Raw genomic sequence first — 23,532 nt, 5'->3', positions numbered from 1 at the left:
CTGGCTTTTCCACCACAACACAGGTCTCCTCGCAAGGAGATATCCATCACTGCGGCAAAGGAGAGGGCCAAGCACCCCTCTCCCAGCTTTGTGACGGTAGTGGAGGCCTCCTCATGAGGAGACCTCTGCTGCCACAGCAAAGGAGAATATTGAGTGTGTCCTTTCCGTTACTGACCTCCCCCAGCAGTCCCCCACACACACCAAGTGACACTAGGGGTGGGTATGCTATTGACCACTGACTCTTTTTGTGCCCGTGTTAAAATACTAAGGCTAATTTGCATTAAATTCAGATGTCTCTTTAGAGAAGAAACTATCTGGATTAGAAGAAGTATGAGTTGTACAAAATTACCTTAAACCTAATTCCCTTTACCAACTTGCTAAGACCCATGCCTGTGTTACCATGTCACATCAATATGCATTCAATATTCATGCCAGGCACTGAAAATTAATAGAGACCAGGTCATTCAAGTACTCAATAAGTTGAAAGTTGTCCAGATACCATGTTTCATTTTCTTTCCAAGTACTCTGAGATAGCAGGGTGGGCTTGGCTTTAGGAGCACAGAAATCAGCAGACTTAACTCTGTTATGGAGCTGCTTTGTAGAATAGAACATCTTATATTAGTGTTGACAAGACTGGCTCATCCCCTCAGCTCTTAAACTGGGTACAATTCAGATTTCATATAAGGGGATTAAGATGCATCTAACTATTGTACCCAAAGCAGAAGAAATATCTCCTCTGACTAGCAGCAGATCTCTAGGCAGAGACTCTCTTTAATTATTTTTTTAACTGTATACATTGGAGGCAATGTCCTGTTATTCTATATGCAAAGTGTGTGCTCTGTCTCTACACTATGTCTCATCCTTCATAAGATAATAGGAGCAGGTTGAGGAGTTAGCTCCTTTTTCTGGAGATAATTTCTTTGGTTAAATAACTTTGTGGGAGGCAAGGAACTTGAGACAGAATGTATGTTCTGGTACTATGGGGGGCAGTAATCATGGTGATAGCAAGAACTGGAGTGTTGTTTCAGAACAATCAGATACATGCAGGTAATTGTGAGGCTAGTGCTTCCTCCTTAATATTTTATTGTTGCTGTTATTTGGGAGAGGGGGCTGTTGGAAAGCTTTAAATAAATTTCCTAAGAGCTTAATTGTGAGGCAGATTAGGTTTCACTTGGAAGTAAGTGCCACTGAGTTTGTAAGGACAGGTAGTATTGCAGCATAGTTTTCCAAATTTAGAATGGTCACTCTGAATTTCATTTCAGCTATGAGAACAGATTGGGTGGTATTCAGCAAATTATTGTCTCAGTCCCATCCCTAATAACAAGAGTCACAATATTTGTCTATTCTACAGAGCTTGGCATGAGGGAGTCATTATAATACAATACATGCAAAATGCTTTAGACATTTAGCAAAAAGTGCAGCATAAAATATTGTTAATATTAAGAGAATTATTTTAATTTCTTCATTTCTCCCCCAGCATTCCTGCTGCTGCACTTGACCTGCTAGACCACATGTTGACACTGGACCCCAGTAAAAGATGCACAGCAGAGCAAGCCTTGCAGAGTGACTTCCTGAAAGATGTGGATGTCAGCAAGATGGATCCTCCAGAGTAAGCATCTAGTGTTCCTTGGGGAAGAGACTGACATGAGGCAGCTCTTTGGGGGTGGGGGTGACATTTGGATTCACAGCAACAGACGAGCTACCTTGGTATCCCACACAGAATGGATTCTGCAGTTCAGACTATGGCATGCTACAAGCAGGGGAAAAAGATGCACAAACAAGTACCTGCATTAGCATGTAGTCACACAAGACTTAAATATGTTAGCAAAGCCATACTTTACCAGGAAAGATGAAGCAATCTCTGATTTTTAAATCAATTTGATGGGGGGAGAAAGTGAATGAAAGGTGTGTAGAACTGCCTCTGTTATGTGGTTTAGCTTCAGTGTGGGGTGCTTCTTTGTATATGCAGAAACATAGCCTGCCAATTTCTTTCTTCATAATACAGTTACGATCTGATAAGAAACTCTTGTTTCCTGCCTCTTCTAACCCAACCACTGTTTAAAGGTGATGGTGGAGAGACTTTAGCTGCCGCACAAATTTGTAGTTTAAAACTTCATTCTGTGACAAAAATTATCTACAGGAGTGTATACATTTTTACTTAGGTTCATAGCTAGCTGTTATCCACCCCACACTCTCAGGTCCTCTGGGAAGAACCTACTACAGCCAAAGAAGACCAGGTTGACTGCTGTTTCCCAGAGGATCTTTTCATCAGCTGCTCCAAAACTGTGGAATAACATGCCGGGGGAGATCCGTCAGATCACCACCCTTGATGCTTTAAAGCTGGCTGTCAAGACGGATCTCTTTGGCAAGCCTTCCCTGACTGACTGAACTCCCAAAATAAAAGATTACCCCATCTGCCCATAGCTCTTTTTATTATCTGCCTATCTTTTAACTGTTTTAATTCATTTTAACTGAATTTGTAATTTGACTGTTTTTAATTTTGTAATTAATGTGTTCTATTTTATGTTGGTGGTTGGTTGGGGATTGTGCAATTTTATGATTTATTGAATTATGTATTTGTGTTATTATATCCCGCCTCCATCCACAAGGAGAGGTGGGCTAATAAGTATTATTATTATTATTATTATTATTATTATTATTATTTGTGTTAACTGTTGATCTGCCCCAGCCTACTGAGTCTGAGACATGCACATAGGCCTCAGGCAATTGATCTTGTCAAACTGGATTGGAAGGGGCAATCTCCTTTAACTTACCAGGTATCAAAATGTGTGCCTTGAATCACTGCCATCACGTTTATTGCTTGCTTCTTAATAATGTGATTCTGTGGTCTTTCTAGCCTTCCTCACTGGCAAGACTGCCATGAATTATGGAGCAAGAAACGGCGGCGGCAGAGGCAGAGTGGGATTGCTGTGGAGGAACCTCCCTTGGCCAAAGTTTCCAGGAAGGAGTCAGCCTCTGTAACGAGTACAGATCCTGTCAAGAATCACAGCAGTCCAGCGCAGCCACAGCCAGCCCAGATCAAAACACAACCTGATGCTGGAGACTCATTCGGTCAGTATATAGCCTGGGACAACCACAGAAGTTAGTTAACTGTTAGAGTTTTTCATCATCATTATTATTATTACCATCAGTTCCTCTTTGTCAGCAAATTGATTGCTTGTTCCTCTTGCTACTTTGAGCAAGGTTTACTGAAAGGGATAAATACCCTGAAGCCAGGTCTTGTCAGGAGAGATTTTTGGCAAAGATAGTACAACTGCTGCCTCACAGTTTGAAAAGCCATTAACTGGTGTAGGAGTCGGCCTGTGGGGAGCTTCAGCAGAAAGTAAAAATTCAGTGAAATACGTGAGGCTGTTTCAGCCACATAATTACGGGGGGGCCTCATTGTCCGTGGGCTTGCCATCCGTGGATTTAAGTATCTGTGGACGGTGAGGCCCTAATGATGCCATGTGCCCACAGCCCCACTAGCCATTAGGGACAATGGGACTTGAAGTCTTGGGTTTTTTAAATCTGCAGGGGAGTCCGGAACAAATTTCCTGCAGCTACCAGGGTCCAACTGTATAGACCGTTTGAATCATTCAGTGATCTGAGTGATTAAAATATATACAGAATATGTTTGTGTTATTACCAAAACCTTAATTGTCTCAAAAAGGTAATTACAGTGTCGAACTAGATTGCTGAGTTGTAAATGACCAATTTCAAGAAGGAAAATCCATTTTCCTATTTTCTTTTTCTATTCACTATTGTAGTTTCACATTGGAATAAAGCAGCATCCATAAAAATTAAAAATAAAAATAAACAACTTGCCCTTAACAATCAGTCTTGTCATTTTAGCATTGAACTCTGCCAAGCGATTAGCTTTACAGTGATGAATCTATTAAATAAAGCTTTCAAACTTGATTGCCTTGCTTCCTTTCCCAGGCCAGGTTTAATAGCGAGATTGTGGATAATTTGTCTCCTCCCCTGGATCCTATAGAGTGCACATTGACAGAATGCATCTGCCATTCTGTCTGAAGTGGATGGTGTATGTACATTATATCTTCATATACCCCCACAGCAAAGGCACTTGTGGGTTGTGCATGAAGGTATGCTTGATTCCTGTACTGTGGCAGGGATTTAAGTTAACCCTTTTTCTTCTGCCGCTGTTGCTGCTGCTTCCTCCTCCTCCTTCCTGTGTGCTCTCAAGTCATTTCTGACATGGCTACTATAAGGCAAAAAGCTATCAAAGAGTTTTCTTGGGGGAATTTGTTCAGAGGGAAGGTTGCCTTCCTCTGCAACTGAGAGAGTTTGACTTGCCCAAGGTCACCCAGTAGGTTTCCATGCCCGAGTAGGGATTTCACTTTTGGTCTCACTGTGTTCTAGTTCTACTTCAACACTCAAACCACTACACCATGCTGGTTCTCGAAGGTGAGCCTACATGGGAAACATTTTGCATGAATACTTTCCCATTTTAAAGACGGTTCTGTTCTTTCCCCCCTTTTTTGCCGCTCATTGGAAACCAGTACAGGATTTAAATCCCACAAAAGCTGCTTTCAGGAAGTAAGGCATGCATGGAGCATGGACCTCTGAGCACAAGGTGCCCATGCAAAGGTGCCCAGTTGCATGGAGATATGCTGCTTCCATCCAGGCTCAGTACTTGGACATTGGGAATGGATGGGATGAGAGAAGCAGTGAGGCCCCACTTCCATTTCATCCTGTGGAGCTGTGTTCTCCCAGTTTTGACAGAAGAAGTTGACTGAAGAGTTCAGTAAATGGAAGGATGCTTCTATGAACATGTCCCAGAGACTGTATGTCACAGCAAGAAAGAGATGCATAAAGCAACTGCAAATTTGAGTTTATTTTCTACATTGGTATATTACCTTCAGCAAGAAATTTCTCAGGGGCAGTTTTTGGGAAAGAAAAATTAACATAAAAACAAGCAAAATAGGAATTACAAATAGCATATAAAACATAACAAAACATTTTAGATGTCTAGTGAGGAAGTTCTAAAAATGAAATGCCAACACAGAAGATTTTTTCATTTTCCACTCACCTCACTTTTGATGCCAAGGGTACCACAAAAGAGCCTCCATTGGTGATTTCAAGAATTAGGCAGATTGGTATGGAAGTAGGTATACCCTCTGGTATCTAGGTTGCAAGCTATGTGGGGTTAAAAGTGAGCATCAGTATTTTGGTTTGGTGTTAAAAACTGACCAGGATTATGTCAAGTTTTTAATACACTGTACTGATGCCCCACAGCTCTTTCATAGAAACATGATGCATAAGCTTTCTGAGCTAACTAAAGTCTTCAGCTGTAGTCTCATATACAAGTCCTAGACTCACCAGACTTAACAGAGCACTGAAAAATGACCAGGTTATCTCTGATCCCCAGCAACAGACATAATATAGACATATCTGAGCCAAAGTTAACATAAATGTTATGAAGTCAATCAACAGTGTTCCCAGCAATACCATCTGAAACCAGCTTTCTGAGTGGCAGTGGAATCGCCCAAATGCTGTTTAGTTTGGACTTTTGTTATATTATAAACGAGAGAACTTGTCAAATTCCCAAAATGATGCATCCCACTCTTAACCTGGAGAGTGTTTAAAAATGCTACTCTTGTAGTTAGTGGTACTTAAAGTTTCTGAATAGATCCAGGAGAATCATTCCAGTCATACCACAGACCCTCTCTGTTTTGGCATATGTTAGCCATCAGAGTAGCCAAGGTAAGGTTCCAGAAGCAGTGGGCAGAAAAGAGTTCTGGGGCTTGAGAGTACAAATCCAGTGAGGGCTAGATATAATGGAGAGTAGTAGGCAGATAAAGTAGGAGTGAACAGAAGAGAGTTTACAGTATTTATTTTATTGAAATATTTCCACACTGTCATCTGTCGTGAGATATCAGTGTGACATACAATGAAAACAATTTAAAACAATTCCAGATAACAAACAATAAAATAATTTAAATAGGATAAAAACATATTAAATGGATATTTATTTAAAAGATCACCAAGTTAAAACAGCAGAAAAGGTTAAAGCACCTACAGCCATGTACATGTGTGCTTTAAAGAATTAGGATTGCACCCCAAAGGCTTTAATAAAAAGCAGTGTTTAAACTTGACTTCTAAAAGAAACCAAAGTTGGCACTAGTTGTGCTTCTAAGGGGGTGGTATTCCATAAACAGAGTACAACTGCAGAGAAGAACCTCTCCCATGTCCTCACATGATTTATTACCCACCCACCCAGCAACACAGAGGGCCCATCCAATGGATCTCAGTTGTCAGGCAGAACTGAGATCCATATATGGGGGGAAGAGAGAGATGTTTCTTCAAGTATTGAGGTCCCATGTCATTTAGGGTTTTGTATGTCATCGCCAGCACCTTGATTCAGATTGGAAGTGAATTGACATTCACTGCAGCTTCTTTAAGACAGGTGTTATATGTAGCCTATATGATGCTCCTGTCAACAATCTTACTGATCCATTTTGTGATAGCTATAGCTTCCAAGTTGTCTTTAAGAGCAGCTCCAGGTAGAGTGGTATTCTACCAAGTAGTACTCTGCATCAATACAGGAGATGAAGGCTGAAACCTTTTCCCCTTTCCTGTCCTACACTCCATCCCATCTTGTAAACTGAAGTCCACAGATAGAGCATACAATACATTTTGGTATTATCAAGTGAATGGCTGGATTTATGTCACAGTTCTCCAACATTTGTTTTGAAATTGTTACTTGGATCAAGAGTATGTCTTCTGTCTTGGTCTATGTATATCAGAAGCCGGCAGGTTTGGTTGTCCTATAGTTGAATTTTGGCCCTTGCTCTGCACCAGGCCCTGAAAAGGTGGAAGAGGTGCAAAAATGTTCCCCAAATTCAAATAAGTAAATTCTTTACATTACTTAGCCTGATAGGCTCCATAAAAACTGATGGTGACTAGACAATTCTAGTATTGATATTTGGAGTTGGGGCTTCTGGGGAGGTAAACTGTTTTATGCAAAACCAAACCTCTTCTAGGGGGAGATCACATGGGGGAGTTGGGGAGGCACAAAAATCATCTTAGGGTTACATGCTCCCTATGGGCTGCCTTGACCCCCCCCCCTTCTTTTTTTTTTTTAAGCTGGCTGTGCACACATTACTTAGCCTGACAGGCTCCTTGGTAGTTTCATTTTTGTTAATATCAAAAGTTTTATGTTTCGGTTTTTCCTGCCATGATGGAAGAGAAAACATGTCTTGTGGGTAGGTGTGATAACACAGGGATCACTTTCTACTATTCTGTTTCTAAAGCTCTGGTCTTCCCCCCTTTCCCTGGTGCTCTTCCTTGTATTTCCAGCAGGCCTTGGTGACATCACTCAGCAGCTAAATCAGAGCGAGCTGGCTGTCTTGTTGAACTTGTTGCAGAGCCAAACAGATCTCAGCATCCCACAGATGGCCCAGTTGCTCAACATCCACTCAAACCCTGAGATGCAGCAACAGTTGGAGGCCCTCAATCAGTCCATCACTGCACTCAATGAAGCCACCACCACACAACCACCACAGGAGCCCCAAAAAGTTGCTGAAGAAGAAGCAGCTGCTGAGGAGCCCCCGCCGCCGCCACCCCAGCTGTCGGAGGAGCAAGCCACTCCAGAAGCAGCTAGCACTCAGGGAGACATGCAGAGTGTCCTGGCAGTTTTGCTCAGCCAGCTCCTTAAGACCCAGGATCCTTCAGCAAACGAGAAGGAGAACAACAGCGAGAAGAGCAGTGAGCTGCAGGGGCTACAGAAAACCCCTACTTTGCCTCAGGACGAACCAGCAGGTAAATAATTGTGACCTCCTTCCCCCCTTGCTCCTAGGACTTAAGGGGGGAAAGATGTGGGGTTTCTAAGTGGTAAATAAAAAACACTTCGATTTTTCTTTAACCAAGCCTGGTAGTCGTCTCTGAGTGCGTGTGGAATCTGGCAACAGCTTTGGGTTCCTGAGAGTCCTCATTGTAAATCCTTCAGCAGGTTCACACTCTCACCTTCAGCTTCTTCATGTATTAAAAAAGAATAGTGACAATCTACTTCTGAGGGTGGTTTCAGTATATCAGAAATGGGGAAGCTGTTTACAAGTTTAAATGGCTGTCTAAATTGGGAGCACCGGCATCATTAATACCCATCTCACAGCTAGTTCAAACATTCAGCTAAAGTCCACTGTACATTTCCCTTTGGATTGTGCCACCCAGAAAGTGATCTGGAGATTAGGCTCCGAAATGTTCTTCCATATCACAATTTCTATGCCTGTAGAAACTTACCATGGTATTGAGAAGGCCAGGCTACAGGTCCTTCTCTTGGCTGTGGTGACTTTCCACCCATAGAGGAAATGTTACATTCTGAAATGTTGCAGTCATAAGAAGACTATTCTGTGTATGTTTTCTGAATGTTAGAATAAGCTGTTGCTCCTGCATCATTTCCACACTGCATGAATTGTTAAAGTATGACCTTAACTTCAGTCTTGAAATGCCACAGAACTGTACTTTGAACCTTCAGCTATGAGAATTTGTTTGGAAAAAAACTTGCATTTCTTGAGTTGTCGGAGATTTTCTGATATCAGCAAAACTCCATGCTCAGAGAGGTATGAAAACATCCTACACTGAAATAAATCGTTGTGTGGAATCAAATGGATTCCACATAAACATCCACAGCCAGAAAATGCAAAGTGGAATAAAAGTAAAATAAAGCAAAACATATACTTATTTTATTATGAGGGTATTTTTGATCCTTCTTCCAAAATTCCATTGTCTACTCAGTAAAAGAAATTTCCCCAATTAGAGACAGTCTAGAACCAACCAGAATATGTTACTTCCTCTTTGCTACATCATGATTTGTCCAAAAACAGAATAAAGTTTTTTTTCTCTCTTTGCCTCACTTTAACTGGGATAAAAATATGCTAATGGCAAAAGTCAGTGATTTCTTGGAACTTTTTTCTTGTTGAATTATTATTATTATTATTATTATTATTATTATTATTATTAATCAGACTATGATTTATTTGTGGCCAGTAGAATTTTTTACTGCTGTACAGATGACAATGTTTTGGAACATCGCATTTTAGATCTAGTTCTATGTGTGAATTCTGCAACAAAATGAGTCTGGATGACCAGAATAGTCCATCCAAGAGCATGAGAGTTTAATTTGCAAATATAATGCAAGCTTTTTAAAAAGCTGGACAGAAAAAAAAGGAGCCAGGCTTCAAGATTAGAGAATAGAGAGTCACAGGGAATCTACATAATGCAAACTCTGTCTCAGCCCTACATAGCCTTTAATCCCTCTTCTTGCCTTTTCCTGTGGAAAAAACTCCCACAGTCCAAAGTGAAGCAGAGGAGCAAGGTTTGGAGCCCAATGTAAAATAATGGTATAGGGGAAGGACACACTTTGATCACTTGATTGTTACTTTGACTATTTGGAATATCAGCAGTTCCTGTGGAATGAACTCAAGAATCCCCAAATCAGCATAAATGGAAGTAAGCAACAGATTGCTTGGTCACTGTTAATATCCAAAACTATGTACATTCCCCCACAAAGCTTAACTAGGGGTATGAGTGCCTTGTGAGTTTTGATTATGGGAAGGGCTTTGTGTGTGTTATGAGTGAATTTTCTATCTACATCACGGGAATTCCCCCGTCTTCTCTCCCCCTCCTTCCCAAGGAACAAGCTTTCTTCCTAGACTTTATTGTAAAGACAAACTTGAAGGTGTGTTGGCAATAACTGCTGAAATCTCTGAAGGCACAAAAAGGGCTTGGCAGTATTTGAAAGGATAGGATTTCCATACCCTGCCTTGTTCTTTGCAGTTCCCTCTGGCTAGCAGAAATGGAATAAACTTCAGAAAACAAATAGAATTAATTTTTCCATCTTGTATTCGGGTCATAGAATGTGAATAATCTTATTGCAGAAATTTAGTTTGTTTTTCTGTTTGTTTTTTTAAAAGCTCAAGCATACACACAGCCCTACTTATAATTCTGTACCTAGTAAAAATTAACTGACTGCTGGTGGCTTCCAAAGATGTAACAAAACGGTCTTGTTATCTGATTAGCTTTTTGATGAGAGATAAGATAGGAACTCCGTTTATAATATGAAGTATGTGCTCTTCTCTTGAGCTGTGAATACAGTATATATCTGTGTCTCCATATTTCGATGTCTGAAATGTGTTGATGTCTGTTCATATGTACTTTTGAGATGGTGTTTAAAAGAAGTAACCATTCCACAGCCTGTCCTCACATTCTCCCACCAGAGAAGAGACCCCCTGAGCCTCCTGGACCACCACCGCTGCCGCCGCCGCCCAGTCTGGCTGAGGAAAACATCTCCAACGCATCTCAGGAGTTGAACCCAGCCGTGACAGCTGTCCTCCTCCAGCTTTTATCCCAGCAAGAGGCAGGGCCCCCGAGTCACCCAAAGCATGAACCCCAAATTGGGAGGCCTTCCTTGGATTACACCAGGTCACAAACCTCCTCCAGGACTTATGCCACCGATGGCCCTGAGGGCTGCAGCTTTGATGTTGATGAACGGAATTCCAGCCAGCCCTTAACAGAGACATCGCCCCAGACCTTGGGGAAAAGTAGGACCTTTCTGGGCTCCGCAAGTCATCTCGGGGAGTCAAGCAGCTACCAGGGTGCAGGATCAGTTCAGTTCCCAGGGGACCAGGACCTACGTTTCACCCGAGTCCCTTTGGGGATACATTCTGCTCTTGGGCAGTCCTTCATGAAAACCGAGGGAAGCAACAACACACTGGTACACTCAGAGGCCAAAATTCACGACTACAGTGAGGTGGGAGTGGCAAATGCTAGTTCTAGTGACACAGGAACAAGCCACACGTGGGGGAACCCGGTCCAATCCACAGCTTATGGAAAAGCCTTTCGTGGGCAGAGTAGAGTGCCTCCGAGAGGAGGAAGAGGAAGAGGGATCCCTTACTAAAATGACTGGAAAGGGGGGAATTGATGCTTTTTTGGTGGTGTTTTATCCTCCTATTCCCCTCTTGACTTTAGAGCAGCCAGTTTATCGGGGCAAACCATTGCCCATTTCCGCCCATCACAGAAAATGGTTTATTGTTGGTATTTTTCCCCTTTCTGCTCGTCAGACTGCTGCTGTCTCCCTTCCCCCCAGTGGCTTTAGAATGAAGACCCTTAGCCTTTCTCTTGACACCTTTCCTTGCCCAAAGATCTGCTGATTTGGGTTTCATATGGCAAGTTTTCCTACTCAGAGATTGGAGGGAGGGGGAGAAGGGAAAAGGAAGAATACTTTAAAAATATAATAAATTGGAAATATGGATTGAATGTGTTTGCAAGCCTTGAGCCATTATTTCTGAGATGAGCTCAGTGAAGAGCTAGATAAAGTAAATCAGTGCCCTGGTCTGTATGAGCAGCAGAATGAGAGACTCGAATGAGGTATACTGCTTCAGATTGTGTGAACCACAGGAAAAGTTCACCTTCCTCTAGATGGAAAACAGTATGGTAGGGAGATTCTAGCCCCACCCTTTGCACTGCTAGCTTCCTGCTTGCAAGCAAGGTTGTGTAGTTATGAAAGGTGGAAGTATTCAAAAGTGACAATTTCACTAACTGGTCTGCAGTAGCACAAACGATTCTGTCACTACTTTCTGCAGAATGTGATCTGGGTCCAACCTCAGTATTACAAAGGTGGTGTGTGTGTCTGTTGTTTTCCCTTGCCTCCTTGAATTTCAAGATTTGTCAGACAGTGCCTACATATCTTTTTGTATTGAATAAGGAGAACTTGGTTCGTGTTATGTGAGAGATGGGAATCTTTATTTCCACCCTCTTCCTTAGCCACATTGACAAGACTCTACATTCTTCTTCCATGGGCAAGCTGTTTACTGTTTTACTGTGAAAGGGCCTGTCCTGACATACTCATTTTCCAACCCTTAACTGAATTGAGTTTCCATTATATCCATGAGTTGGTTGGCTTTTGGATGAGTTTAGGTTTTTTTACTTTTATTTTCTCTCTTAATGGCGAGTGTCCTTTTGTTGAAGTTCTAAAAGCCAAAGTAAATGGCAAATAATAATAATAAAATAAAAACCAAAAACTTTGTAATCCTTAAATTCTTGGGGGTGGAGGGTATTCAAGAGTGAAGCTGGTCAAATCTGAACAATTTAGATGTAACATTTTCAAGCTTTCAGTGACTTAAAGGCCTATTGTGTGATTTTACTGTTTCAGTGTTAAGAAACTCTCTTCAGCTTTCTTCACTGACCCTGCAATGGAGACATTTATATTTATTTTCACAAAATGCTTTTGCAGCTCCAGCCACACTGGTTAATTTTGCAATTTTTTGGGGGGAGGGTAAAATGTTGGTCTTTCCTTGAGAGAAAGAGAGTGCAAGCCTTTTAGAGGCTGTATTTTGTAGATGCTGAAATGTGAAGATTTGATAAGATGACTATAATTTTTCAATAGAACACCCATTCTCGTTTTAAACTGACAGTGTTCAGAGAAGCATGTCAGAATGTGTGAGATTAGAGGGAGTTACAATTTTTTAATATGTTGCTTTCATATGTATACACAAGAAGATGTCTCTAGTGGTGGGAAAGGTAGTGCATTGATACTGAAGACAGGAGGAAGCATATGCCTTAAACTGACTTTCCCTAATCCAATCCCCTATAAATGTGCTGGACTGAAACTACATTGCAGAGTTGCCTGAGGCATCATGAGCATTGCAGTCCAACATAGAGCTGGAGGGCATCTGTTTCAGAAAGCTGCATTAAAATATAAGGATAGGAGATTGGTATCATACAAAGCATTTGAAACAGCATTTAGAAGAAGCTGTATGTAGGTGGGGGCATGGCCCTTTGTATTTTTTTTAATGTGTCTTATCAGTTCTACAAAGTGTAGTAAGTTCACAAAATTCCAAGAGTATACTTAAAGTGGATTTTTAAAACTTAGTTGGCATTTCATACCTACTGTAACATGCAAAAAAAGTACTGTATATGCGGAGAGGTAAATAAAAAGGAGAGATTTTCCCTAGGCATTTATTTAAACATTACTTCTCTTTTTCTCTGTTCCCTTGCCAATTCACTATGTATTTTTTTCTATTTTGATTCTTGCCATTTTTAAACTGAAATGGAATTTCTCTTTGCCCTATCTCTGATCTCTCCATTTCCCTTTTCCCAAAGAAATAGAATTACTATTAATCAGCCACATGACTGTACATTCTCTCTGTGCTCACCTGGTGGAATGTGACCACCTAATTTAAGCAAGGTCTTACAGATTCTGACTAAAACTATGTTTTCTACTATAGTTATTTTTCCACTGCCACCAATCTCTGTAAGATTTTTTTTCTTTCAAGAGAGGGGTTTCCTCTCTATTCTAGCACAAAGTTCTGTTTCTGTCATTTCTAGTTCAAAGTTTCAAACTTTCCTTGCCTATATCCGTTCTTTTGTAGACAACACAGGCCTATTACAGACTGCCAAAATAAAGCTGCTTCAGGTCTCTTTGGAGGTATGCTATTTAAATGATGCATGGGTCCTAAGAGTCCGGAGGTCGCACCAAAGCCACACTCCATTCCTAAGCACTGGAGTGCAGCTTTGGTGCAGCTTCCGGATTCTTAGGATGCATGCATCATTTAAACAGCATACCCCCAAAGAGACCCGAAGCAGCTTTATTTTGGCAGTCTGTAACAGGCCACACTGTCAAATGTATTGACTACAGAATTCTGCCAGATTAAAGCATTTCAGCAAAGAAGGCAGTGCCTTAAGTGTCAGAAGTATTAAGGATACAAAGGGAGTGCTGTTGATAAACCTTCCACCTGATCTTAATCCCAAAGTTTCATACTGCTGCCTTGCCAATTTTTATGTGCGTTGGCTCTGATTTTTTTAAAAAAAAACTATTGACATAAGTTGGTGCTCCATTAAATTGTCACATCAGACATCACATTTCACCTCTGCTTGTGGGAACACAGCCCACCTGACCAACATTTGTGGGGTCATAAACTTGGATCACTGCACATTTTCTTGAGGGTTCTATACATATTCCTAAGCAACCATTGCATCCAGTGTCAGATTTTTGATAGTGAAGAGGAGGCTAGAAAGGGGATGAAGGACAGTAAAAGAAATGTAAAACTCAAGTTCCTAAAAGATCCATGAGATCCTTCCTTTAATCATTTAAAGTGTGATTGTTCAAAACTTGGTGATACAGAAATGAGCATATAGATTCTCTTAGGCCACAGAAAGAAAAATTTAGAATACTATAATCTGAATAGCACAAATCCTTGTTTTAGAGCTTCAGAAAGCCATGATTTATACATGCACCTTATCAAGTACCAAATGAAGCCCATGTGAAAGACATGTAGACTTTAATAGTTCTAGCTGATAATTTTCTATAGAAACAAGGCACAACCCTAAAAGAGGGGGGGGGGGGGTAGAACCTGATGGGCCATGGATAGATTTTGTGCTGAGAATCTGTTGACATTCCTGCAGGTTTTACTTGTGAAATGCCACCGGATCTGCGGGGATTCTTTGTTTTGAAAATTCCCCACAAAACAAAGAGTCTGAAAAAATGGGAGCGATACAGTTGAAGTCTTTCAGGCACTGTTTGTAAGTGATGAGAGGAGAATTTCTGTTCTCCTATTCTAGTAATTTTCAAGCTATATTTCTGGGAAGCTTCTTCAAGTTTCTCTAGCCTTCCATCATGAGATCTGTGATACCAGTTTAACTTTCCTGAAAACTTGTCCACCACTGTTGATTTTGCCTGTGCAACATGCGCATTTGGGAGAATATTAAGGGCAACACACCACAGATTTGATTAGTGCCTCATAAGCATGTAACCTGGAATATTCCCTAGACCAATGGTGGGCAGAAAGCAGAATGGGGTCCACTGGTTCAGGTGACTTCCGGTAGACTTGTCACAGATTCCTGACTTTCTCATTAAGAATAACAAAATGATTTTTATTCTAGACTAGACTGCTATAAACAACAATAGTGAATTACAGTGTGAAAGGGCTGTGACCTGGGTTCAGCTCAGAATGTAGCAAAGCCAACTTTTGATTATAGCTCCCAGAATTCTCCAGCTAGCATGGCTACGGGAATTTTGGGAACCACAATCCAAAAAACCTCCTATTCTGGTAGCTAAAAGCAAATTCTTGGGCTCAGGCTATGTTGAGGATATTGGGGTTCTGTTAAAAAAAAAGTCCACTGACTTTTTCAGGGTTTCAAGGAGGCATCCAAAAAGAATTCATTGAAGATACACAATCTGAAAAATGCTGACATGACCATAGTTTGAAAATAATTACCTGTATTTGACTAATTAAATACTTGTTAGTTTCTTCTTTACTAATGAAGCTTAACAAATTAATTTAGTGGTTAACAGCACTCTATGAGAGCTTGAAGAGTTGTTGTTTTCCTCCAACCATTTTGGACCTCTGGTGACCCTCAGGCAACCCTATCGCTGGGTTTTCTTGGCAAGTTTCTTCAGAGAAGGTTTGCCAATTGCCATTGTGATCCTCTGAGGCTGGGAGTATGAATAGCTTGAATATAAGTGGCTAAATTTAACTAGTGTGATAATTTAATCCCTCCTTTCCCCACTGAGGTCAGGAGTGCCTTGAGAGGCACTCACTGCTCCTGTGTTATAAAGAATAAGAGTTTTTGCCTTATTCTTCGCTGTGGATGATCTCAAAATGAGGAGAAATGTTGGAGAGCACTGAGATTGTGGGAAACTGGAAGTGGCAGGGATTGAGTTTGGCACAACTGGCCTCTGCATGCAAAGCACATCCTGTAGCAGTTTTCTTTGCAATCCTTGATTCTAAGTGAGTGAAAAGGTAGATGATGCAGATAGTCAAAACTACTAAAAAAAAAGCATCTGCATATGCTTAGAGGCATTCAGAATATATCAGATTAAAAAGTCTCCACCCCTGAATCATTAACTGATCTTGCTTAACCACGCGTTGCTAACTTTGGCGTTTAAGTAGATCACTGTCTTCTAGCTGTTTACATTTTGCAATGTAGACAAAGAATCCACAGTGTTTGAAGAGTTACTAAACAACATAACATGTTGGTGGCGGAAAGAAAAGAGAAAAAGATCAGTGATCAAATTTAACTGGTCAGGTTATTAGAACCCATGTTTTGGGACAGCCTTTCCAACCTGGCTTTACAATACAAATCTCATGAACCTACCATCAATTAGACTTTAGATCTGCAGTCCTAACACTACTGGAAAGTGTGATCTTGAGGAAGTGAATTTTAAAACTCTAAAAAGAACACTTTGGAGGCAATAACAGAATTAGCTGGTGGGAACAGCAATGACAGATCCCATGATTTCTGAAAAAGCTAATCAGTTAACAGTAATACAAAGCACAAAATATAAATACCATCCACCCCAGCATTAGCAAATCAATACTCCCATTTCTCACTGTTATTATTAAATAATTTTAAACCTAGTTCTGCCAGTGACTCCCCTGTGAACGTTTAAAAACACAAAATTTTCACTTTTATTGTTTGTTACTTAGCTCAGCTAGTAAATTCAGAGAGGGAGTGCAGATTGTGGCAGGGAAGAAAAATTCAAGATGCTCAGTATCTCTGATCCAGCAGAAATAAACTAATGGTAGTCAGAAATGGCCCCAGATGGATAAATCAGCTGTATGTGGAGTGTATGAGCCTGGTGTGTGTATGTTGCCTTCCATCTGATTAACTTCAGGCAGGCGTGTGTATGTGAGCATTGGTGTGAGTGCATATTGACATACTTTTTTGAAAGTTAAAAATTGGCATAAAATGAATTATGTGTGCCTTGTACAATTTGAACAAACTTTAATGTTATTTGTTCTGCCATTTAACAGATGTATAACTCTAGTTTAGCTAGTTCCTGGGGAAGAAAAGTAGATTTGTAGGTCTTTGGTTCTCATTCTCAGCTACTGTACAGTTTGTTCAACAGGTCTGGTCCAGCTTCTAAAATGTTTCCAGGAATCAACATCTTTCAGTTCAGAATGACTGGATCTGGAATGTGCCTTCTGTCTGTCGGAAGGGCTCTATTAATGGAAAGCACCTCCTCCTGATTTTTATTTCCCCTCATTTCCCCTTCACCTGTAGCTCATCTACTGGTCTTTTTGGCCCTCTGGGTAACAAGAGTTTTATAGGGCCTGCTGTGGGAACGAGACAGCAAAGAAACCAGCCCAGTGGAATCTTCCTAAATCTGGATCCAAGCCAATATTCTAAAAAACTATGAAAGAAGGAAAAATAATTTATAGCAACACACTTTGTCTGTGCAATGATCTGTCTCACGTTCAGAAAACAGCTATGTTTTCCCACATGTTTCTGTTTATTTTCCAAAATATGGTTCCCTTATTAGGAGAAAGGCAGGAAATAAATACCTGCCAAGTATACACTGGATCTGTTCTCAGAATCCTACAGTACAACTGTATACTTGCCTACTCAGAAGTAATCATTGAGTTTAATATGACTGCAGCCTTAGTCAACCATTCCTTTAGGGTAGGTGGTTTGTTTGTTTTGATTAATATTTTACCCCTAGTTAATAAAATGCAAAGTACTATAGGTCATATTTTTTATTCCAAACTATGCTATCTAAATGCCCAAGTAAAATCTTCAGTGGACTAAATGGTAGACCATAATTAATCATCAAGCTAATTGTATTCATAATCTTTCCTTTAGCAGCCTTAGGGGCTAGAGTTGTCGTGTGCCTTCCAGTTGTTTTCCAATTTAAGAACCAGAACACACAGGAATTTCTTGGCAGAATTTGTTCAGAGAGGATTTGCCTTTGCAAAGAGAGAGTATATGAGTTGCCCGAGGTCACCCAGTGGGTTTCCATGGCCAAGCGGGGATTAAAACCCTGGTCTCCAGAGTTACAATCCAATGCTCAAACCACTGCACCACACTGGCTCAAGGGATGCTCTTTTTCTAAAGTAAAAGTTGAGCATCTTGGGAATTATATATCCACAACTACATTCTCTGGAGTTTCTCTGCTCATGGTTTATCTCACTCATGTTACTATGATGCCACAACAGTGTGCTGCAGCTCTCTGCTGTTTGTCTACTGGGACCATTGTTTCAATCTGCATGAATTCCATCAGCAGAATTATAATCCCCATTTCTTGCTTTCAGATTTGTGTGTCCTTTCCAAGGCTTCCTTGATTCATAACTCATGGGTTTATACCAGGGCTTATATACTATACATAGGTGAATAGCCTTCTTCATATCTAAACGAAACGTAAAACTTTTTGCTTTTCATCCCAGGCTTCCATAATTTACATATTCCCATTTTCAGTTTGCTTTTAAGGATCTAAACAGTTTTGTAATTTTTATAACTTGCACAATTATATGTATCCAGTGAAATTTTGATCTGGAACTGGTTTTCTTGGGGCAGAATTGTGGTGGAGGCCATGTACTGTATTGCTGTCCTTACCTCTGTTGCTCCTTCTGTTGTTCCAAGTCAGCATAAGCATGTGTATTTAACATGTCTTGGAGCCACTGTAGTGAATGTCATCTAGAATGCACATTACTAAAAAGTGGTATTTTAACAACAGAGGGCTCCTAATTGTTCTCAACATCATTCACACACATTATAGTATCTTCTACTACCATTTGAAGAAGCTGCTTGTCTGCCTGTCCCCAGAAAATTGCTCTCAAATGGTCCAGTTTCTTGTCTCTCCTGCATGGCTGGTTGTGCATGTCATTTTCTTGCAGTTGTCCCCCCCTCCCCCCTTAATATATAGGCAATTATGGAAGTAGGAGTTCCATTTAGGCACTGAACAGATTACTATTCTGCATAGTGCTATAGTGACATCTAAGTTCATAAGACATTTGTTGTTGTGTGCCTTCAAGTCGTTTCCAGCCTATGATGACCCTAAGGCACAGGGTTTTCACAAGTAAGTTTCTTCAGAGGGTTTGCCATTGCCATCCTCTGACATTGAAAGTGTGACTTGTCCAGGGTCACCGAGTGGGTTTACATGGTTGAGCCAGGATTTTAACTTGGTCTCCACAGTCACAGTCTAATATTCAAACCACTCCACCAAGCTGACTCCTCCATACATTACCATTTATTAGAGTACCAACTAAAGTGCAACATTGAAAGTCACATGTTTCCATCCAAAGGAGTTTTCCATTCTATTTAACATGCATAACAATACATCCTTGTATGTCTCATGATCCATTTCTTGTTTGATTAGTTTTAATAATAATTATATACATTTATACAATTTATATATTCCTAACTTTGTAGCTAGGCCAAAATTACTCAACCTGATAGCTTCAAGATATGTTGAATTACACCTCCCATTTATAGACAGCATGGCCCTACTGCTTGTGGATGATGGGATTTATAGACAAATCCAGAGGGTAACAATAGAGCTTGAAAAATATGCTTTTTATCAGCAACTTCCAGAAGGCCTGTTACTAATCACGATGTCTGTCTGTTCTGAGAAAGCAACTTTTAAAAAAAAATTCTGGGTACCAGGTTGGATAAGACAAAGCACAACCTCTTTGATCTCTCATTTGTATTTGTATTTGATGTTGCTTTCAGATTTGTGTGTGGAAAGAGAATAAATCTCACCCTACATTCCTTACTGTTGGTTATGTTGGCCATGGCTGCTGGAAATTGTAGTTAAACATCTAGAAGGTCACACAATTTCTGCCCCTGCCCTACAGTCACTTGCACTATGCTTTACAGACTTGTCAACAGGAATGGTTTGTGAAAATGAAAACTATTCCTTGGTTTCTAGGATCTATTGGAAATATGAGACCCAGCCTGATGTAGTGGTTTAAGTGTTGGACTAGGATACTGGGAGACCAGGGTTTGAGTCCCTACTCTGCAGTGGAAACCTACTCAGTGCCCTCAGGCAAATCACAACCCCCCTCTGAACAAATTCTGCCAAGAAAACCACAGCCTTAAGGTCGCCATAAGTTGGAAACGACTTGGAGGCACACAACAACATTGGAAGTATGAAAGGTATGCAACTGATGTGAAGAAGTTACAGTTCTGCAGGCTAGACCTAAAACTCATTTGTCACACTTGTCATTGCTATGTGTTTGATCCCATAATAAATGTCCCCACCCCACTGCAATACATCCTAATATTATGCCACTTCGGTGTACCTTTTCCAGTCACTGGGCAGGTTCACACACGAATGTGTATTTTCTTAATGATTTACACTTGGTGAATAGATGAATGCAAGAAATGACCTCCATGGACAATCTGAATGGTCTCCCTATGAACATTTAACCTGTAATGGCTCATTTGTACAGGCAAGTCACTTGCACTTGCGTGTGTGAGTGAACCAGACATGGTGTCGTCCTCTTTTTCTTCTTTTGGGTTCTACAGGGCTTGCAGAGATTTTGTTCAGTCTTCTTTCATTCTCTCTCAATAGACTTTCAGTGGCACAGATCTGACAAATATGCTTGTGGTGACTTTTTGCAAGTCTGAACCTTTTTGCAAAGGTTCTGGAGCAGTTATAGTTGATTCATGGAAACATGTTGCAAATTGTCATGATTAACGAAATTGATAATGCAGGGACAGGGTTTCCAGATCTCAAGATTTAACTTGAAGCTCTAGGATCTCAGCCACCTCAGAATAGCATGCTCTTTGGTTGAAGCGTTAGAAGGTTCAGATTCTGGTTTACTTATAAAGCTCATTATTTGCTGATTTGCTTATGAAGCCTTGAGCCAGTCACCCTCTTAGCCCAACAAGTCTTGCAGTTGTGTTGTGAGTATACTCACATGGAGTACAGGACTATGCATGCTGCCTTGAGCTCTTTGGAAGACAGGTGGGATATAAATTTAACAAAATAAATTAAAATGGCTACTTTGATACAACAGCTCCATAAAGCCCTCAGTATTTATCTTGCTCTTTACTTCAGGGCTCCGAACAGTTGCATGTTTTCAACAATCCTTCTATACTGCAACTAATGTCAGCCATTGCTGCCTTACACAGGGCTGCCACAAGACAGATGAGAGGAACACGGAGCTTTCAAACTCAAAGAGAGAAAAAGTTAGTAGTATCTGGCAGAAAATCCTCTGGTGTCTTGGGGAGGATGGAGCTTACTTGATGGAACCAATGCCAAAAGCTTTTGGAGACAAACAGGAAAATGTAATCTCATCCTTGGTTTTATCCCCTTATTCTGACATATTCCTCTTTTTCCTTTGCTGGTTGGAAGTTCTAATCTAAAAAATGAACTTTCCAAAGATCTCTTGTTGCCCCTGGGAGATTCAGAGTAGGTGGCTCAGATCCTGAAAGTTCTGGTTAGACTTGAGATTGGACAACTATGTCCTTGTATTAATAGTTTAAGATTTCTAACCCTGCATAGGAAAGTGATCTGATAAAAGTCTTTAAATGATTTTAGTGTGAATGTTGGGCTGACATTTGAACTCTGTAGACTTGGTAGAACTGGCTCCTAGTTCATGCCTTTAACAACTAGGTTACATGTAGCTTTTACATTTAACTTTCATAGCTGCCTCTACCTCCACAAAACCAGAGCATGGAAAAGTTACTTTTTGGATGACAAGTCTCATAACCCCCCCCCCCCCAGCCATTGTCTATGCTGGCTGGCAATTGTGGGTGTGGTTTTCCAAAGAAAAGCTTTTCCAGGCTCTGGGCTGAACTAATTTGACCAACTCCTGGTTTTTCTACTTGCAGACCAAGACCTTAGACGTTGGCTAAAAGTTGCCTGATCTCAACATGCTTGCCAATGGGTGTGATGCTAGTTCGTGATCTTCAGTGGGAGAAGGACCAAGCTTTGTAAGTATGTGACATGACATGCTGTGTTGCTACTGCTGTGAAGGAAGACCTACTAGTTTTGGGTTAACCATGTTGATTGCTGCCTTAATTCAAGAAAATAAAATCCATTTTTTATGTACATTGCCCACTCTTTCTGATTTATGGCCACCATAGCTGCTTCTGATGTCCCAGTGAAAGCAGTGGTCCACAGGCCAGCACCAGTTCATGAGCCATTAGCTGCTTGTCTGCATAGTTTACAGAAAAAAAGAAAGCAGTCATAGTTAGTGACACAGATACTGGTCTCTGGCATATTAGAGACAAAAGATTGCCAGTCCCCATGCCAGAGAGCATGGAGAAGCACTACTTTAGGTAAGTCCTGACCCAAAAGAATATACACTCTCCTTTCTCAATTACACAGTCCAGATAACAGTTTCCATCTGAAGAGAGCAGAATTATTGGCAGAAGTGGAGACAGTGATTGTCATACAGCTTCGGGGATGTGAAAATCCATCATTATCAATTATGTTACATTTTTCTATCCCACTTGAATTCTTGGCCCACTCTTGGTTTATATTGGTTGTGGGCCTTTGTTTTTAATTCTTGCAACAGAAACCATCTCGTTTGCTTCTCCTGCACAACATGTATCAGTGTCAGCTGATAGATTCCTTGTCTGTGGAGCAGTGAATCTGCTCTGGGTTCTACTCCAAACTTACTATCAAAGGTGCTAAATTAGTATCCAAGGTGCAAAGCCAAAATAGGTTCAATATCATGGATAATGTCTTTAAAATTTGGAATAATACCTAAAGCAGTTTCACTGACATGGAAGCCATCAGCTGCCACTGTTGTGCATTTAACATATACAATGCCTTAAAGAACCATTCACCCCCTTTGACTTTCTATGTTTTGTTTTCTTACAATGTACACAAAATACCCATCACATTGAGGGTGGAAATTATTTTTACTGTGACACAGAGAATGTTGTTGTTGTAGGCCTTCAAGTCACTTCTGACTTATGGGGACCCTATCATGGGGTATCACAGGGTTTTCTGGGGATGAGAGTGTGTGACTCGCCCAAGGCCATTCCATGGGTTTCCATGCCTTAGCGGGAGTTTGAACCCTGATCTCCAGAGTCATAGTCAAATGCTCAAACCGCTATACTACACTGACACAGACATTAAGGAAACAAAAATAAACTGGCAATTGTTGGTTGCATGAGTATGCACACAGACACACATCAATACCTGGTGGAAATACCACTACCAACAATTACAGCTGCATGTCTTCTTGGGTAAGTGCCTGTTAGCTTTGTGCATCTGGTCCTGCATTTTTTGCCCATTTATGGTGGAATTACTTCAGCTCTGTCAGGTTATAAAGGGAGCATTGGTGAGCTGCTATTTTTAAGTCTTGCTGGAAAATCTCAATCCCACTGCAGTCTGTACTTTTGACTGTGCCATTGTAAGACATTCAAGTTCATGTTTTCCAACCCCTCCAGTGTAACTTTGACAGCGAGTTTCAGGCCACTGTTCTGCTGAAGACTGAACTTCTGTGCCAGTTCCAGGTCCTTTGCAGTCTGAAGCAGAGTTTCTCTAGAATTGCCCTGGCTTTGGCTCAATCGATCTTGCCCTCAATTCTGACCAGTTTCCCAACACTACTGAGGAAACACATTCCCACAACATGATGCTTCCACCACCATGTTTCACCACAGGGATGTTCTCAGGGCAATGAATGTTGTTGCCTTTGTAACACACAAAGCATTTTGCATCCAGCCAAAAATATTTAGTTTTAGTCTCATCAGTCCAAACAATCTTTTCCCCATAGTTTGTTGTGTCTCCCACATTCACATGTACAAATTCCAAATGGGATTTGAAAATGGATT

General features: G+C 40.8%; 1 protein-coding gene across 14 annotated transcripts in view; it reads left to right on the top strand.

Moving 5' to 3' along the window:
* The window catches only part of CDK12 (cyclin dependent kinase 12), a 151,032-nt gene that overhangs the window by 27,323 nt on the left and 100,177 nt on the right, over window positions 1-23,532 (top strand). For 2 of the 14 annotated variants that reach the window (XR_016281883.1, XR_016281882.1), the window contains exons 11-15: window positions 1,478-1,609; window positions 2,858-3,072; window positions 7,321-7,782; window positions 10,212-10,732; window positions 21,577-21,678. Coding sequence is in view for 9 of the 14 variants with exons in the window: in XM_089531918.1 (XP_089388044.1) it covers window positions 1,478-1,609; window positions 2,858-3,072; window positions 7,321-7,782; window positions 10,212-10,732; window positions 20,875-21,108 (1,564 nt within the window). In the remaining 5 variants the exon portion in view is untranslated. Of the gene's footprint in view, window positions 1-1,477; window positions 1,610-2,857; window positions 3,073-7,320; window positions 7,862-10,211; window positions 12,956-20,874; window positions 21,134-21,576; window positions 21,780-22,075; window positions 22,153-23,532 lie in introns of those variants that run through there. The other 12 variants (XR_016281886.1, XR_016281885.1, XR_016281884.1 and 9 more) reach the window with 11 other exon arrangements.

This window comes from Sceloporus occidentalis, unplaced genomic scaffold (assembly GCF_023333645.1).
Source record: "Sceloporus occidentalis isolate IW3139 unplaced genomic scaffold, rSceOcc1.0.p SCAF_7, whole genome shotgun sequence".
In the NCBI taxonomy this organism is placed as follows: domain Eukaryota; kingdom Metazoa; phylum Chordata; class Lepidosauria; order Squamata; family Phrynosomatidae; genus Sceloporus; species Sceloporus occidentalis.
The sequence above is the reverse complement of the archived record's forward strand: the minus strand, read 5'-3'. Positions and strand labels throughout refer to the sequence as shown.